The sequence below is a fragment of the Ochotona princeps genome, chromosome 6 (genome assembly GCF_030435755.1).
Source record: "Ochotona princeps isolate mOchPri1 chromosome 6, mOchPri1.hap1, whole genome shotgun sequence".
Taxonomy (NCBI): domain Eukaryota; kingdom Metazoa; phylum Chordata; class Mammalia; order Lagomorpha; family Ochotonidae; genus Ochotona; species Ochotona princeps.
The window spans coordinates 42,445,945-42,463,325 of NC_080837.1; the positions used below are offsets into that span (position 1 = coordinate 42,445,945).

The 17,381-nt window shown below is 43.8% G+C and overlaps 2 protein-coding genes and 1 long non-coding RNA gene across 3 annotated transcripts in view; all 3 read left to right on the forward strand.

The window, feature by feature from the left end:
- Positions 1-1,077: 1,077 nt before the first annotated feature.
- On the forward strand, positions 1,078-3,909 carry LOC131480553 (uncharacterized). The gene is made up of 3 exons (XR_009245625.1): positions 1,078-1,095; positions 1,797-1,919; positions 3,666-3,909. It is a non-coding gene; the product is annotated as an uncharacterized LOC131480553 (long non-coding RNA).
- Positions 3,910-4,529: 620 nt separating this feature from the next.
- ZNF770 (zinc finger protein 770) lies at positions 4,530-7,119 on the forward strand. Its single transcript, XM_004599983.4, has one exon. It carries the CDS (start codon positions 4,592-4,594, stop codon positions 6,656-6,658), a length of 2,067 nt encoding a protein of 688 aa, XP_004600040.3. The 5' UTR covers positions 4,530-4,591; the 3' UTR covers positions 6,659-7,119.
- Positions 7,120-13,989: 6,870 nt separating this feature from the next.
- Positions 13,990-17,381, forward strand: part of AQR (aquarius intron-binding spliceosomal factor) — an 85,095-nt gene continuing 81,703 nt past the window's right edge. The window contains exon 1 of the mRNA XM_004578440.3: positions 13,990-14,383. Within this exon, the coding sequence (XP_004578497.3) occupies positions 14,309-14,383 (75 nt within the window). The 5' untranslated portion in view covers positions 13,990-14,308. The remainder of the gene's footprint in view (positions 14,384-17,381) is intronic.

Consider the following 17,381-nt stretch of genomic DNA (forward strand, 5'->3'; position numbering starts at 1 on the left):
TCTTTAGTAGCCATCTAGTATCTTAGTAATAATGTCACCTTAGTGTGAACTCCACCGGCCCTGTGTCTGCATGAGACACTGAAGTATCTGTAATTTGGAAAGCAATAGTGAATTAGAACAGAAAACTGGCTATGAGACTAACTGTATTCAGTTTCTACTTCTGGGCTCTATCAGTTTAGTGGCATGAAAGCCCTTAATATCTGGGCTTCATTTTCCTCCTCTTAAAATAGGATCCTGTCACTTATAAGAGTTGTATTTAATGTAAAAATAGCAATTAAGTTGTTAAGAAATGCCAGTACCTCTTCGAAAGCCTGCTATATACAGTAGAAGCTTTGTTCAGTACATTGCACACTGTCTGAACACAGAAGTCGCTGACCACAACAAGTGGACCACGGCAGACAACCAAAATACATCAAATTAACGAGGCCGAGCCAGGCTAACAAGGCCGTGGGGGAACCGAGAATGGAATCCAGTTTATGTCTAAGCACAAATCCATTCTCTTGTCACCGACCCTACGCTGTATTTGTTTTAACAAGGTGCACATTGCTGAGGACTTTTCTGTCAGGGGAAGCCCTCCAAACATGGCGGGTATCATTATTATTACTCATGGAGGGTATTACTAGTATTATTACCCGCTCTCCACAGTAGAAAGGAGTTTGCAGAGCTGACTGAAACGCCGACTCGCCTTGGGCCCACTCGTCTGGATTACAGGTTGCCCGCACTGAGGCTAACGGGTGAGATAGAAAACGCGCTCTCTCTATGCCCTTGTTTTCTCCCCCGGAGGGCTGAGGGTCGTGAGCACCGCCCTGAGGCCGCGAGCGCCCCTCTCCATGCCCTCGTTTTCTTCCCCGGAGGGTTGAGGGTCGTGAGGACCACCCTGAGGCCGCAAGCTGGCTCCTGGGACTGGCGGGAGGCCGCCAGGGCGCAGAGAGACGGGAGCCTGTTTCCAGCCGGACCGCGTCCTGCGGCGCGCCCAAGCGCCGCGCCTGCGCACTCAGCCGGCCTTCGCCGGGGGTTCCTGCGGACGTGCGCTGGCGGCGTCGGCGGCTCCGGGGCACCGGGATGCGCTAGTCGCCGGGCCCTTCCCAGCTCCAGGTGCGTGCTGAGGACCCCAGGAGCCCGGGAGCGAGGCGGAGCGAGCCCCGGGAGGGGAGGGAAGGGTGGCGTCCGGCCTGCGAGGTGCGCTGGAGCGAGGGGACCACGACTTCGGGTCCTCAGCACCTCCGGCTGTCGCACTTGTTCGCCTGAGTGTGGCTCGGGGACGGCGGGGATGCCCCAGAGGAAGGCTTGGTGGGATGCTTGCTCAGATGGGATGCCTTTGCCCCAGTGTGGGTCCTACCACACTTGGCACGTGATTTACCCCCTCGGAGTGGGCACTCTTGCCCTTCGTTGCCTATTGTGGGGTTTTGCGGACTCTGGACTCAGCCCGACCCTCCGGGTGCCTACTGGTTGTGGACCAACACGCGGAGGACTCGCTGTCCAGGTCCTTTGTCTTGTGTGGTCCCACGAAAGGAGATGGGGGTCAGGGGCCAGTGCACAGCAAGCTGGTTAAAGGGCAACCAGAGATGATTCCCCAGCTGGAACCTCTCTCGGGTCTTTTCTTTTTTAATGGTGTTAACTAAGATGTAAAAGAAAAGAGAATCCTGTGAAAAAGTCAGCAAGCTTTCTGCTGGTGGGGACGGCAACACTGAATTGTTATTGAATCTGTAGTCAAGGAGTGACATGCAGCTTACTCATAGCTAGGATACTTTGTGAATTGAACTGTTGAGCAGATGTATTATGTATTTTTATTTAAGGTAACATCAGAAAGATCACAGTCCAGGAATGGGTCTTCAAGATCACTAACAACAACTACAACAAACATCAGAAGAAAGATAACGAAATTGACTTGGGTTTTGGAGTTCTGTGTGTACCCTGGTGTAAGTTCACAGATGGTAGCACCTATGGGTGCCCCTGAATGTAAAGGAGATCATCGAATGCCAGCAGAGATTCTGGCAATACAGGGCTGCCAGCAAGTGCTTTTCAACAAGGTCGGGAGGCAAGTAAGAGAGTCCCAGGTCTTCGTGCTAGTGAGGCATGAACCATAGACCTTAAATGTGGCTGTGTGTACCAGCCAATCTCTGCTACAATCAGAGATGGTTGTTTTATGTGGTTCTACTGTGGGACTTTTTTTTTTTTCCAGTTGGTGTTTATAGAAACATTTATTAGAAAGGAGAAGCTACACAAGGAATTGAGAAGTGAACAAGATCCCATGCGTGTTCCATGATTCAGATCTAAGCTTGAATTACGGCTGGGCTTTGCCCTCCCGGCCCGAGTTGCCCTCCCATGTCACACTGGCTTCCTGACCATTGCAGTCTTCATGGCTCTTCCTATACTTGCTTTCCTCCAACTAGGGGAGGTACTTCTCAGGAGCCTTGCTTTGCTGAGACACTCTTTTCTACCCCTGGTCCTCCCCTCTCCCTCCCCTGGCCCAAGGATTCCTGAAAGGAGCTTTTTGTTAGCAAGGGAGTTCCTTCTTGTGCAGTGCATCCCTCAGACCCTCACCCAGAAACATCGTGTTTGGTGAACCAATGGAGAGCCAGTCCCTCTTTTTATCTCTTACACTGTGGGTAAAGGTTATTAGTTTCCATTTGACCCATTGTCCTGATTGACAGACAACCTTGGCCTCTAACTGCTCAGTAGGAATTAAATAAACTAGGAAGTTCCATGGCAGTTCACTAGGCCCATGACTTAATTTTTAATTCTCAGTTTACTCTGTGTCAGCATGTTAGAGATTTTGGAAGTTTTTCACCTGTATCTCCTCTGACTCATTGTAGCAAAAACAGCTGATTGTGGCCAAGATAAATATCTGGGCTAATTGGTATATTTAGAAAATTAATATAATCACTTGCATCTTATTTTGCATAGATGTGTGTGGCTTTTTCCATTTCACTTTTAGTTACATCAGTTTTAGCGGGTGAAGTAAATACTTTGAGATAATATGGGCCAAGTAGAAAAAAAAATAGGCCAGCTGGTTTCTTTAGTTTTTGTGTTATTCTATGAGTTTTGCTCTTTATTCTCCTGATGGATTCCTTGGCCGTATTGAATCAAGTGACTGATTTTGCTGCAGGTTCCTCTGTTTCCTGTTGTGTGAGATTAGGAGCATTGTTCAGAAACTTTTTTAACCTCTATCAACAGTGGAGAAAGCAAAATTTATCCTTACTATATATATTTTACACTCTGTATTATTAAGCAAAAATATAGTTCCTGTCTCACTAAATTGACTTCACAGAATGAAAAGCATTGTGCTCAAGCAAATAATAGAATAAATATGTCTTGTTTCTGGTTTGGATTGCTGAAGGGAATGATGGTGCTTACATTTGTGATTTTATATTTCAGTGTAAGGTAAAGATAATAAATACAATTTGTGTTGGATAGTTGCTGACCAAGGAACTCTGAATTCCTAATGGATTTAGCAATTCTGGCCTCAAAGCAGATACATTAGAGTGAGAGTTTAACAATAGCAGACTTCTATCTATGAGGGCAATGCAGTGTTAATGAGAACAAAATTGGCCTTCTCTGATAAAAGAGAACATAAGAGAGCGTAAAATACTTATGAATGCCTGATAAACTATGTGCGTCTTACTGGTCACCGTTCTACTTCTGTATTTGTTTCTTCCCTCCAGCAAGACCATAAAATAACAAATCCGGCACTAGAACCCAGGTCTTCTGGGAAGTTTCTCCAAGTTGTCCTTGTTGATCTGAAAAGTAATTGAAAGTAAGTAATGTGACATCTGAGAACTACACTTCTGATAAGCGCAACATTTCTTCATAGAGTATTTGTGTGAAGCGCTGTAATTAAATGCAAATACATCTCATTTTTAGTATTATTATCTTTTAATTCTTAAATGCTTTACCTTTCTAGCCCAAGTATTTAAGGACCAAAAAAAAAAAAAATCCCACCTAAATGTTAGCACATTTACCTAATAATAAAAGAGCCTCAATACTAATGCTTAGTATTAAGAATTTTTTTTTAAAGATTTATTTATTTTTATTACAAAGCCAGATATACAGAGAGGAGAGACAGAGAGGAAGATCTTCCGTCCGATGATTCACTCCCCAAGTGAGCACAACGGCCGGTGCTGTGCCGATCCGAAGCCAGGAACCTGGAACCTCTTCTGGGTCTCCCATGCGGGTGCAGGGTCCCAAAGCATTGGGCCCTCCTCACCTGCTTTCCCAGGCCACAAGCAGGGAGCTGGCTGGGAAGTGGAGCTGCCGGGATTAGAACCGGCACCCATATGGGATCCTGGGGCATTCAAGGCGAGGACTTTAGCTGCTAGGCTAGAAAATAAATAGATTTTAGGAATACTTTTAAAGACTCGTTTCTATATGTGTGAAATTAGTTTTATGATTCCAGAGTATTCATCTAAAATGGTTAATTTACTTTTAACACAGAAGAAGTCATTTCTCTTTTACCTGTAAGCCTCATCCAAAGGACAACTTAAGTGTTTCTTTTCATGTAAAGAAAGAATTTAAAGTTAATATTTTTAATTTTTTAGGTATGTGTGTTTAAGAACACTCTGGCAATCACCAGAATGTATCACTGAAGAATATGATGGCTGAAGGCAATTTAAAAATGGTGAAGATTCAACAGTGTGTAGTAACCAATAAGCTGCCTAGAAACAGACCTTATACTTGCAATATTTGTCTCAAACACTTTGAAACACCATCAAAATTAGCAAGACATTATCTGATTCATACTGGTCAAAAGCCATTTGAATGTGATGTGTGTCACAAAACCTTTAGACAACTGGTTCATCTGGAAAGGCATCAGTTAACTCATAATCTGCCTTTTAAATGCAGTATTTGTCAGCGCCACTTTAAAAACCTGAAGACTTTTGTGAAGCACCAACAACTTCACAATGAAACCTATCAAAATGATGTTAAGCAGGTTAGAAGATGGCTGGAGGCCACGCAAGAAAAGCCAGTGTGCGGAATGTATAATACTTTTAGCACAGAGAGGTGGGCATTACATCCATGCTCAAAGTCTGATCCCACATACAGCACTACGAAGAGAAGAAAGAACGCTCATGCATGTACAATCTGTGGCAAGATGTTTCCATCACAATCCAAACTTGATAGGCACGCACTGATTCACACTGGTCAGAGGCCTTTTAAATGTATCTTGTGTGGTAAGTCTTTCCGGCAGTCAACTCATTTAAAAATCCACCAGCTCACACATTCAGAAGAAAGACCTTTTCAGTGTTGTTTTTGTCAGAAAGGATTTAAGATTCAAAGCAAACTTCTGAAGCATAAACAAATCCATATGAGAAATAAGAACTGTCAGACTCTTTCATTAAAGGTGAAGAATCCAGAATCATGCCCCCGGCCTCGTAAACTAAGTGCGAAACAGGACGGTTTTGAAAATGGTGAGATGGGTGGCTCTGAAGAGAATAACCTGCTTGGTGTCCACTCTGTTTACGTCGTCCCTTTCCAATGTCTGGAGTGTGAGGAGTGTTTTGAATCAGAGCAGATTCTTAGGGGACATGAGTGTGTCCCTGGAAGAGGTGGCAACATTCCAAGCAGGCTCAGAAGAAGCTACAACTATAAAACCATCGTTAAAAAAATCTTGGCCAAACTTAAACGTCCTGGAGGTAAAAATCTAGATAACTTGCAATCAGAGAAAAAAGTATTGAAAAGCAGTTTCCTGAAAAATAGTGACTTTATTTCTTGTGAACAGAACTCAGAGGAAACCCAGAAAACACCTACGGGTTCTCTTGGAACATACAAGACAGTTGGCATCAAAAAGAAGAAATCTTTAATGTTACCATTTTCTTGGCAAAAGCAACTCCAAAGCCAAAATATGGGGAAAAACTTGAAAAGTACCCGTACAACAGAAAATATATTAACTATGGAAAATTTAGTGACTAATAAAGACTTAGCAATCTCCGGTTCACCAGGTGAGGCATTCTTTAATAAACCTAAAGGGCTTCAGTGTGACTTGTCAGTTCCAGTTGGAAACATACATACTGGACATAAGATGTGTCCTTGTGACAGATGTGAAAAAGTATTTCCTTCTATATCCAAACTACAGAGACACTATTTAATTCACACTGGACAGAGACCTTTTGGCTGTAATGTTTGTGGGAAATCGTTTAGACAGTCAGCTCACTTAAAAAGACATAAACTAACTCATATTGAAAAGATTCCTCATCGAAGATCCCTTTGCCAAATGGAATTTGGAAATTTGAACAAACATTTCATTGATCCTGGTGATAGTGTTAGTTATAGTACTTCCCAACAGTATGAAGCTCTTGATTTTCAGAACCATAAAGTTTCAGAGTCCAGTGAAATGTCAGAAGTGGTAGTTAAGTCAGAATCGGAGGATTTCACTCCAGGTACCCAGTGTAGGAGCAGGCAGCTCTGTGCCTCTAGCACACGTTTGAAATCAGAGCAGACCTATCATCGTAGTGACTCAGAGCGTCCTGAGAGAAGTAATGGCCTCGTTTACCAATGCAGTGTCTGTTCTAAAAGTTTCCGATCTCCATCTAAACTGGAAAGACACTATCTGATTCATGCAGGGCAGAAACCATTTGAATGCTCAGTTTGTGGCAAAACCTTCAGACAGGCTCCTCACTGGAAGAGACATCAACTTACTCACTTTAAAGAGCAATCATAATAGAAAGTGATGGTTCAAGATTCAGTTGTTTAACCTGCAACCAGTAACTCATTTGTGGTCTCTGATGATCTTGGATCATTTAGAATGCATCTTTTTTTTTTTTTAACCAAAATGACTGTTAAACTGATTTTACAGACAGCTGCTGCTTCTTGCAAAATAAGGTAAAATGTAAAAAGTAAAGTTTCAGGAAAAGAAATTACTTTTGGATAGCAGAGCATACTAAGGTACCAGAGCACATTTATTTTACTATAAATATACATTTTTATCTGTATTGAAAATTGTAAGTCCATGTTATACAAATAATTTAGTCTCAGCTTGTAAAGAAATTATTTCCTGACATGTCATGCTTGGGGTATATGTACTCAGAGGGTGGGCAGGCAAAAACTTGTAGCAGGAGGCCTACTATGTTTTGCCTCATGTATTTTATATTTCACAGTAAAGCATAATTCTGTTTTCCTATGGCTCAGATTGCAAGCGTGATTTTTTTTCTTGTAAACTTACATATTAAGTTAATAATGAAAATGGTTGAGAAATTTAGAGTGTTGTTTTCATTGGTTTTTTCAAACCTATTTATTCCTAGGACTGTGATAATTTCATTCCCTTTTTCCTCAAGTAATGATTTTTTCCCCTAAAGCTGCTGCTGTTTTCCCCCAAACAATGTAAAAGTAGCAGAGGCTAGTATCATTTACCATGTTTACTTATCAGGAATATATTCCAAATGCCATAACCTTTTTGGTGATATGTATGCAGTTTTACCTTCAGAGGAGTAAGTGCCATTCATCTAGTTGTTTGTTAATGGTTGGTTGCACGGTAGTCCTAAACTAAAGATTCTCATTTAGAAATCTGTATTCTCACCCAAATTTCACATTTACTTCTGTAAGCTTTCTTTTAGTGCCTTTTTTTTTGAGTGGTCCTATTGCTAAGCTTGTGTACTAAACTTGATCAAATAGCAGTGACTAAATCTAGTTTCAAGTTTTATGATATTGATGGACTGTAATGTTAAAGAATATTGCTTTTATCCCTATTAAGTTGTAACTATATTTAGTAATTTATTCTCTGTACAGGATTAAGATGCTTATGGAATTAAAGGTACCTTCCTTAAAAACAGAACTTTCATGAAGTACACTTAAATCCTGAACTATGAAAGACTTATTTATACTCAGAAATTGCCCTTCATGTTTGTCATTGTTTATAAGAACTCTAATGACATTTTCTAGCAATAAATGAACTTAACCACTGTGTTTCTGAAATGAAAAGAGTAAGTGGGCATTTAGTCTGGCACATTTATGTATCATGAAAACCCATCCACTGAGAATGTAGATGAATGAACAATTCTAAGTTTTGCACCGTATCCTAATAGCTGTTTTTCTGTGATGGTGGTTGGAGAAAGGGGAGAAATGGAAGTGAGTTTTGTCTGCTTGCTTCTTTTACCAAAAGTGAATAATAAGTAACTCAATTTTAGTTTACAAAGAGAAAACAATATGAGTAAAATAACCAATGATGTACAGATGTGCCTGTTTTTTAAATAAAGGTATCCAACTACAACAGATGCTTTAAAGAACAATTACTTCTTAGGTTTCTTGACATTTTTTTTTCCAGTGCAAACAAGAAAAGGATTTACAGAATTTGATTTAAACAAAACTTTCCAAGACAACCTCTAATCAAAAACAAAATATAACTTCGTGTTTTCCAAGGTTGAAAGTTTAAATGTTTTTCTCCTAATGTGTCTGAAAGTATACATTTTTAACATTTCCCAAAATGGCTTCTGTAATTTCATCTAGAAAAAAATGTCTTATATCTTCCTTTTGCAACCTAACAGGAAGAGTTCTGCAAGTGTTGTGCTTATATGAATATGACACTGGATTTCTCTAAGTGACACTTTTTTTTTTGGCCCATGCCTTTTTTTACCTGTTTCATATTGAAAGTCGAAATATTGTAAAAATTTTGTCAAAGATGTACTGTAGTGCTATTTAAAGTACCTGTAACAGAATACTTATTTACCTTTGTTATTGCAAGCTTATTATGGGAACTTTATAGGAAGGAAGATAATTATACTGCCATGTTAAAAAAGATTAAATAAGTGTCAAATGTTTCCTTGCTGCATGACAAAACTGGTAGTAATGATGAATCAATTACTTTTTTGAAAAAAAAATAAACTTTATAAATATCTTAAAAGAGAATGAGAAGATTTTGCTACATGATTAATTTCTAGCAGCTTACTTACCAAAGCAGTTTAATTGGCAGGCTTGGTTTGTACAATTATTGTTTCTTGATTTCTACTCTGTCAGGGTCCATAAATTTTTTTTTTCAGGGTCCATAAATTTAAAATAAAAGTACGTATGTGTGGAAAGGAAGAAAATAGTGCTTTAAGTTCTTGAAAAATTAGAATTTTGGAGTATTTTTTCAAATTTCAAGTAACAGTTTTTATGTACAGAAGGAAGATTCATATACTGTTAAGAACAAAGTACTGATTCACTGTCAACCACTTTGGTAGACCTGATCCAATCCACGTTCTACACCAGACTTAGATAATTGTTTAATCACTTCTTTACTCACATTGCATTTCTTTGATAACACTTCATCACCTACCAGGAATATGTTAAAGCCATTAAATGTCATATGAATTCATATTTATCCTTTTGTTTTACTCTCTGTCCTTCCTCTCTAGATTTATAGTAAACAAATATAGAATTAGTTTCTCCAATACATGTTATTGTTGTTATTGCCTCTTGTCTGCCTAGTAGCTATTTTAATTAGCCAAAAACTCTGAAATTATGTTCAGAAATGTTTTAAACTTATATTATTTTATTTTAAACATATTTATCATTCACTGGTGAGTGCTGCAGCCTGCCCCAATCCCTTTCATGTGAACTGGTAGGTGTGATAGCCTAACTTAGCTCAGTATGACCCCACCCTCTCCTGGTTCCTGCACGCGCCAGTGGGCTATGGTTTGGCCTGGCTCTGCCTAGTCCATCTCCTACAGAGCCAACCCACACACCTGCGAACAAATGAAGCAGCCCTGCCTCCCCTGACCAACACCCAGCTCAGACTCAGATGCTCAACTGGGGGACCGATGACCCAATAGAAAGGTTCCTAAAGCCCCCAACACACACACACACACCAGACCCAATCCCAGACCCAGATCTCACACGTGCCAGTGAGTGCTAGACTCTTACCAATTCTTGGGTGTGCCTGTGGGTGCTGAAGCCCGGACCAGCCTGACGTGTTCCCAACCCCAGTTCTATGATGTTGGTGAGTTCCATGGTAATGTCTAGTTCAGTCCATCATTAGCCCACCCCTCCAGCAAACCAGCTTTATGGCAGTCCCACAGGGATGGGCCCACAAGCCCCACAGTTCTCTCATGATCTGGTTAGTGTCATGGCCCAGCCTAACATATCTTTCCTCTGCCTTAATACTCAGTGACGGGTACCATGGTTGAGCCCTGCCAGGCAGGCCTCCAGCCATGACTTATGTATGCACCAGTAGGTGATGGTTGATACCAATAATCCCAGCCCAAGTCTCCCACATGGGCGGCTGTATTGGTTTGTCCCCAAAAGGTCTTTTTTCCCTCTACTATACCACCCAATCTTGGCCTCCTCATTTACCTGCAAGTACAGTAACCATGTTGGTGGAAGTCCCCTGTCACCTGTCACATTCTCCCTCAGCAGTCCTCCCTGCACACTGTCTCCTAAGCAGTCCACAGCTTCCCCATGCTCAGTCCTCCGGCAGTGTGCTGTGTCAGCTGGGGGGCCTGCCTGCCTACCCTGTGCACACACACAGGCTCCCAGACCCGGTCTGCTGGCATGCCCGGTGTCTCCCCCACCCACCACATATCTTAAACAAACAAAAAAAGATAATAATAGGCGACTATGCTGGTACACTGGTATAGTGAACACAAATTTGACATTAACCAGGCCCAGGACACCTAAAAGCTATTAGCTGCTTCTCTCCCAGCAGTGCAACACTTGCCTAGGTGCAATGCAACCTAAGCCTTTGCCTAGAGTTGGCATCTGTTCAGAAATTTAGCTGAATCAGGTTTTATTCCATGCTCTCTTCTTTCGTGTGGAAGAAGACAAGTGCTTAAAATGGACTTGTAGAAAATCCAAGATCTCCATGTACATGTTATGTAAGACAACCAATTACAGACATTTTTAGGACAAAACAACGTCTTTGAAGTCTAAGTTGTTTGAGAGTTCTTTGTTAGAAACAACATTTGCAAGGACTGTTTTGTGATGCAGAATAATATTTGCATTTAAAAAGTGAAGAAAAAAGGAGCCTTTGCAATTTTGTTGAAATCTCTCTATTGCTAATTAGAAGGTCTTACAATTTCAGGGATAAGGCTGGAGTTCTATTAGCACTAAGAGGAAAAGAAAAAAAAGCCATAAATGGAAAAAAAAAGCAATGTCATGGTATTATTAGGTGGAATATAGAACAAGAAATGGTTTGCATTTACATTGACAAGTTTCTGTTCATTCTCTGATGTTTGAGCTTACATATTTAGAGCTCGTATCGGTTCCTATTTCCTCTAGAAGTCTTTTTGCTCTGTGCTCCTCCTGCTTTTGTTCATAGCTATTTTCACTGTCAGTCTTCAAGTAGAAACTAGTGTTTTCCACATGTTAGTGTAGGCTGGGCTAATGCATCCTCAGTTTCTGATAGAGTCAAGGTTTATGCTCATGAATTTGTATTCACACAGGTTAGTGTTGCTGTAGTGAGACTACATTTTGAACCACTAGGCTGATCTACATGTGAGTTAACTTACAATGTAACAAAGTTTTCTTCTTATAACATCAAAATATCCCAACTCATAATGGTCATCAGTGGTGTCCTATTGCCAAATACGTGGTCAACTTGAAATTTGTGACCTTTTAGATGTCTTAGCAGTTTTGCCTTTGTAAATCCTTTCTTCACTCCCCAGCTCCTTTGCTTACTCTCTTATTTACAAGCATGATAGAAAGCTTTAAAAGTAAAGAAAAAATATGCTTTATAATTCTAGAATTCCAAACTATTTAGTCAAAAACTGAATTAAATAAAATGATAAAAAGAAACCAAGATGGGGACAAAGAGGTGCATGATTGCCAAAAAAGGAAATGAGCTACAATATTACACATTAAAACCTGTCAAATAGTAACATCACTAGCAGGCTCATGCTGAAATTCTTGGCCATAAAACCAGGAAATAAGTTATGAATTTAATAAGTGCTGCTTATTTTTTTAACAGAAAGGAGTATAAAATATACAATAAGCCATGGCCACTTACATTTTCCTTTCCCTCCGGTTCTTCCTCCCTTGAAGCGATAGTATTCACAGTTTCTTGCCTGTGTTCTTGCAGAGTTTACCACAAATCATAAGTAATTTATGCATGCATTTGGGAATTGGAGGGGTTTATATCAAAATCAGTAAAAGGAAATAAGTAATCACATTTAAAAATGAGTAGAAACTCTAAATAGAGGTTTTCCCAAACAAGATATAATACACAAATTAAAGACATGAAAAGGTGTTCAACATCATTTATCATTAGGGACATGCAAACTAAAGCCACAAGTGATATAGATTGCACACATATTAAAATAACAAAAGTTTTTAAAAAATGACCATGTTTTGGCCCGGTGCGGTAGCCTAGCAGCTAAAGTCCTTGCCTTGAACGTGCCGGGATCCCATATTGGGCGCCGGTTCTAATCCTGGCGGCTCCGCTTCCCATCCAGCTCCCTGCTTGTGGCCTGGGAAAGCAGTCAAGGACGGCCCAAAGCCTTGGGACCCTGCACCTGCGTGCGAGACCTACAGGAAGTTCCTGGCTCCGATTGGCACAGCACCAGCTGTTGTGGTCACTTCGGGAGTGAATCATGAGATGGAAGATCTTCCTGTCTGTCTCTCCTCTCTGTATATCTGGCTTTGCACTAAAAATAAAATAAATCATGTTGTGGCACAGTAGATAAAGCCATCTTCTTATGGCAATGCCAGCATCCCCTATGGGTGCTGGTTCAAGTCCCAGCTGCTCAACCAAGACCACCTCCTTGCTAATGTGTCTCAGGCAGCAGCCCAAAATGGCCCAAGTGCTTGGGCCTCCTCACCCACATGAGAGAGCTGAATGAAGTTCCTGGCTCCTGGGTTTGGCCTGATCCAGTCCTGGCTGTTGGTACCCTGAAGAAGAGTGAAGCCTCTGATAGAAGATGTCTGCCTCTTCTCTCTGTAATTCTGGCTTTTGAATAAATAACTAAACTTAAAAAAGAAGAAGAAGAGGAGGAAAAAGAATGCAGGGCCCGGTGCAATAGCCTAGCGGCTAAAGCCCTCTTCTTAAACGTACTGTGTATGAGTGCAGGTTCTAGTACCAACCGCCCTTCTTCCTGTCCAGCTCCCTGCTTGTGGCCTGGAAAAGCAGTCGAGGATGACCCAAAGCCTTGGGACCCTGCACCCATGTTGGAGACCTGGAAGAGGCTCTGGCTCCTGGCTCTGGATCAGCACAGCTCCAGCTGTTGTGACCGCTTGGGGAGTGAACCATTGAACAGAGGACCTTCCTCTCTGCCTCTCCTCTCTGTATATCTGCCTTCCAATAAGAATAAATAAATTTTTTTTAAAAAAAGAAGAAGAATGCTGATGTAACAAATAATATTTATTAGGAACCCAAGTCTTGGTTTTAACTGTGTTTAACAGCTCTGTAAAGAAATAGACATACAAGTGACACAGATTTACAACGTACTAATTGACATGTTGTAAAAACATCACCAAAACCATGAGAACCAGCATGTCCAGGGCCCATGAACGCTCCCTGCTGTGTTTCTGCAAGCCTTCGCAGGCAAGTCACTACGGTTTGCTTTAGAAGAATTTTATGTACAAGAAATCACACAGCATGTGCCTTTTAAAATTTTTCACTGGAGAAAATGATGCTGAGATTCATCCATATCACTGCATGTGTAAGTAGCTCATCTCTTTTTGATTGTTTGGAGTTCCGTCTTACCAGATACTAGAATCTGTTAATGTATCAATGTGTGTTTGGATTGTTTCCAGTCTTTGGTTACTTCAAGTAAAATCTCTGTGAACAATTCATGTATAGATCTTAGGCTGGGCCAGGCAGAAGCCAGGAGCTTCTTTGGGGGCTCCCAGATGGATGGCAGCGTCCCAGGAACTTGGACCAACTTCTGGGGGCTCTCCCAGGTGCATTAAAGGGGAAGCGGATCTGAAGCGGACTCGAACCCTTCATCCACCTGGGATGTCAGCACTACAGTTTAACGTGCTATGCCACAGCTTCGACCCTACGGCAGTACATCCACCTTTCCCTTTCTCAACTCATACCACTGGAAATCCAGTTCCACCGCTACTCACTAACTAGTCCCCTGCCAGCAACCTAATTCCATCGCCAGGATGCTTTTCTCCTTGACATTCGTTAGGGGGCGCAGAAGTCGGAGGGTCACGTCCTAGCCTCTCTAGCCGCGACGCCTGCCTTGCCTTCCGGCCGCACTGCGTTCCGCTTCCGAGGAAACGCACGGGTTCCTGCTGAGGTTTCCGGGCTGTCGGGGCTGAAGTTGTCCTGCACGGTGGATTGTTTCGTTTCCGGTGTCCTGCGCCGCCGCGGCCTTTCGGGGGAGAGGTGCACGGGGCTCCCGGAGACGCCCACCGGACCCTTTCCTTTCCGCCCGGGTGGAGGCCAGGGGCCGTCATGGCGGCCACCGCGCAGCCCAAGAAAATCGTGGCCCCCACGGTGTCCCAGATCAACGCGGAGTTCGTGACCCAGGTGAGCTCAGTCACGAGCCGTGCGTTCTTCGCGTCTCTCATTCCAGTCTTTAGTGTTGTAAGCCATGATGTGCGGGGTGAGAGAGGCAGCTGTGGGTGCGGGATGGCTGCGTGGGGTTGGCGGCGGTGGAGTCTGCCGCAGGACCCGACCAGGGGACCCCGGAGCTGAGCTCGTGTCCAAGTGACTCTATAGGAGGACTGGGCGTGTTCTGGACCCTTACGGGACCTTCTTGTTTGTTTGTTTTTTAAATGACTCCTACATAGTTGAGAAGGATGCACGCCCACGTAGATGCATGCCTACCGCCTCTCCAGCCAGGTCCACCCCCCAGCTCTGATTCTCATGCTCACCGGTGGCTGGCTGTCCTGCTACCCCAGCTTACATGCAAGTCAGCGAGTGTTGTATTTCTGCCTAGCCTGGTCTGCCCCCAGGCCCAGTTCTCACACGCCCCAGTGGGAGGTTATCCCCCTGCCTGGCTCCCCTGCCCCCCAGCCTAGGTCTTACAGTTCTGGTGGGTGCTGCAGCCTAGCCCAGCCCCAGGATCTGTTGTGTTTTTTTTTTTTCTTGGATATGAGTCACACAAATTGGACAAGACGTAAATAGAATGAAGCGGTCGTTTAACAGTGTTCTTCGTGGCTGTCTTGCATTTAAGCCACAGTTGGCTTTGAATGGGGAAACACCCTTCTCCAGTCCTTGGAAACTTTCCTCATCCTTATTAGCTACCTGGCAAGTGGGTAAGAGTGTCAGTGATGTGTGTTAGGCTCTCGCCCTGTTCTCTATGTTAGCAGATTTGTCAGAACTGAAGCCTAGGAATCCTTGTAAGCCTTGCTTTTGCTGTAGGCCACCACGTTTCCACAGTCGTTATGTCTTCTGAATTCAGCCGCCTTTGGTTTCCATTTGGGCCAAGGCATCCCAGACGTGTGTCTCTCCTCTTACAGTCCTCCAGCCTGTTCTTCATATTGCTGTCAGAGTCATTTTGCACAAGTGCAGATCTGATCCTCTCATGCGCCTTCTTAACGTCTGTAAAGCATTCTGGTTGCCCCGTGTTTACTGATGGGAACGCTTCAAAGTGTCCGGTGAGCTGAACTGCGCTTACCTTCACTGACCTCTCTGATGTCATTTTTTCCTTTGCTTCCTGTGTTCATTCTCATTCTTCTACACTATTTTATTTCTTCTTGTGTTTTTTTACCCCCACATTCTCTTTTTTCCTTCCTGTATCTAGGGAAAGAGGGAGATAAGCGTAGAAGCCACAGCTAGCCTCCCAAATGCCGCTGCACCCTGAGATGGAGGACAGCCACTCGATACCATCCCAGGGTCCCCGATGTGGGGCATGCTGCAAGGGTCTTGCTCAAGTGGTTTTGATAGTTGAACAGTTCTGAGCTGCTGTTGATCTTGCCACTCCAAGCACGAAGAAATCTCTCCAGAATCCACTGGGTGACAGTCCAATTTAGTCTCCGTTTGCCCAGATATTCACTGCCAGTGCTTGGCTAGGGTAGTTAATCAATTTGTTCTGTCCTCCGTCCTCTGTTTGGTACCAGCTATCCTATGCAGGCTCCAGTATAATGCCATATCCTCCATGTGTAATTGGATATGCTGTCCACCGTTCCATCTAAGCCACTGAGGAGGCCCAACTCTGACTCATGCACTCCACTGTCAGACCATGGAACCTGCAATTCTCTTCATGGTTGGAGTTGAGTCCAGTAGTTCAGTTGGGGGGATCCCCAAAGAAACCTTATCTGAGGTGATCTCAGACATGATTATTGTGTGTGCTTACCAATACAGGGTCCAGCACAGTCTGTTGCCCGGATCAGCCTTTGGGCACACTGGTGTTTGCAATTGCTGGGTCAGTTCTGTCTCCAGCCCTGTCTTCTATGCAAACCAATGGTTGATGCAGCCTGGTCCGATCCTGCCCACCACACACTTGGCCTTCATGTAAACCAGCAGGAGCTGCAGCCTAATCAGAGAGACCCCCAGTAATGCCCACCAGGCCTGCCCTCTGCCCTGGTTCTCATGCTTGCTAGTATGTACAGCAGCCTGATCCCATCTGTCCCATATCCCTTTCAACTCTCATATATGTCAGTAGTCATTGAAGCTTAGTTCACCCCAACTAGCCCCACTATCCAGTCCACATTAGTGCCGATGGGTGCCCCTCTCTGTCTAGCCATGGCTGCCCCAGTGCTGGTTCTCATGTTCACCAGTGGGAGTGGCAACCCAACAGGGAGGTGCCCACTGTTTTTCTACTGGGCCCACTGCCACTTCAGATCTAGCATTCTCCAGGTGGTTCTGCAATTTAACTTGACAAAATTAGCCCCCAGTATCAGCATCTGACTCTGATGCTGCAGCAAAGCCCAACAAACTCACACCCACTGTGACTTATGCATTCACTAGTAGGTACAGTCAGCCCAGCCTGGCTATCCCCGGATCTAACTAACATGCAGGCCAATAGACCCTCTCCGGCCTGGTCTGCCCCGATCCCAACTGTCACACTCACCAGCGGGAGCAGTGGCCCAGTAGGGGAGCCCCCTGCAGTCTCACTACTGAGTCCGCCCCTTCCCTACCTTTCCCCTGGGTCTCATGTGTGCTGGTTAGGCGCTGTGGGCCAGTCTGGCATGATCCACCTCACCTCAGCATTTGCCAGTGGGTGCTGTAGCCTGGCCCATCTTGGCCCTACCCACCCCCAGTTCCAGCTCATGCTGGTGGGGTGCTGCAGCTTAGCCCAGCCCAGCCAGCCCCCAACCCTAATGTGAACTGGCTGGTATTGTGGCACGACCTTGCATGTCCCACACATCATTCTGGTTCTCAGATCTGCCAGCGGATGATATGAACTGACCCAGCCTGGCTTGTCCCAGACCTGCACCAAATGTATACTGGTAGGTGCCGTATTTTGGCCTGGGCTGGGCTGCTCCCCGTCTTGGTTCTTGCGTTCACCTGCAGGGAGTGTGTGCCGACAGAGGAGTTACCCAAGCTCCTCCATCAGAACCCCTCTCAATGCCAGATCTGA

Excerpts from the sequence above, each read along its gene's own strand:
- ZNF770 (XM_004599983.4), top strand. The coding sequence starts at position 4,592 with ATGATGGCTGAAGGCAATTTAAAAATGGTGAAGATTCAACAGTGTGTA.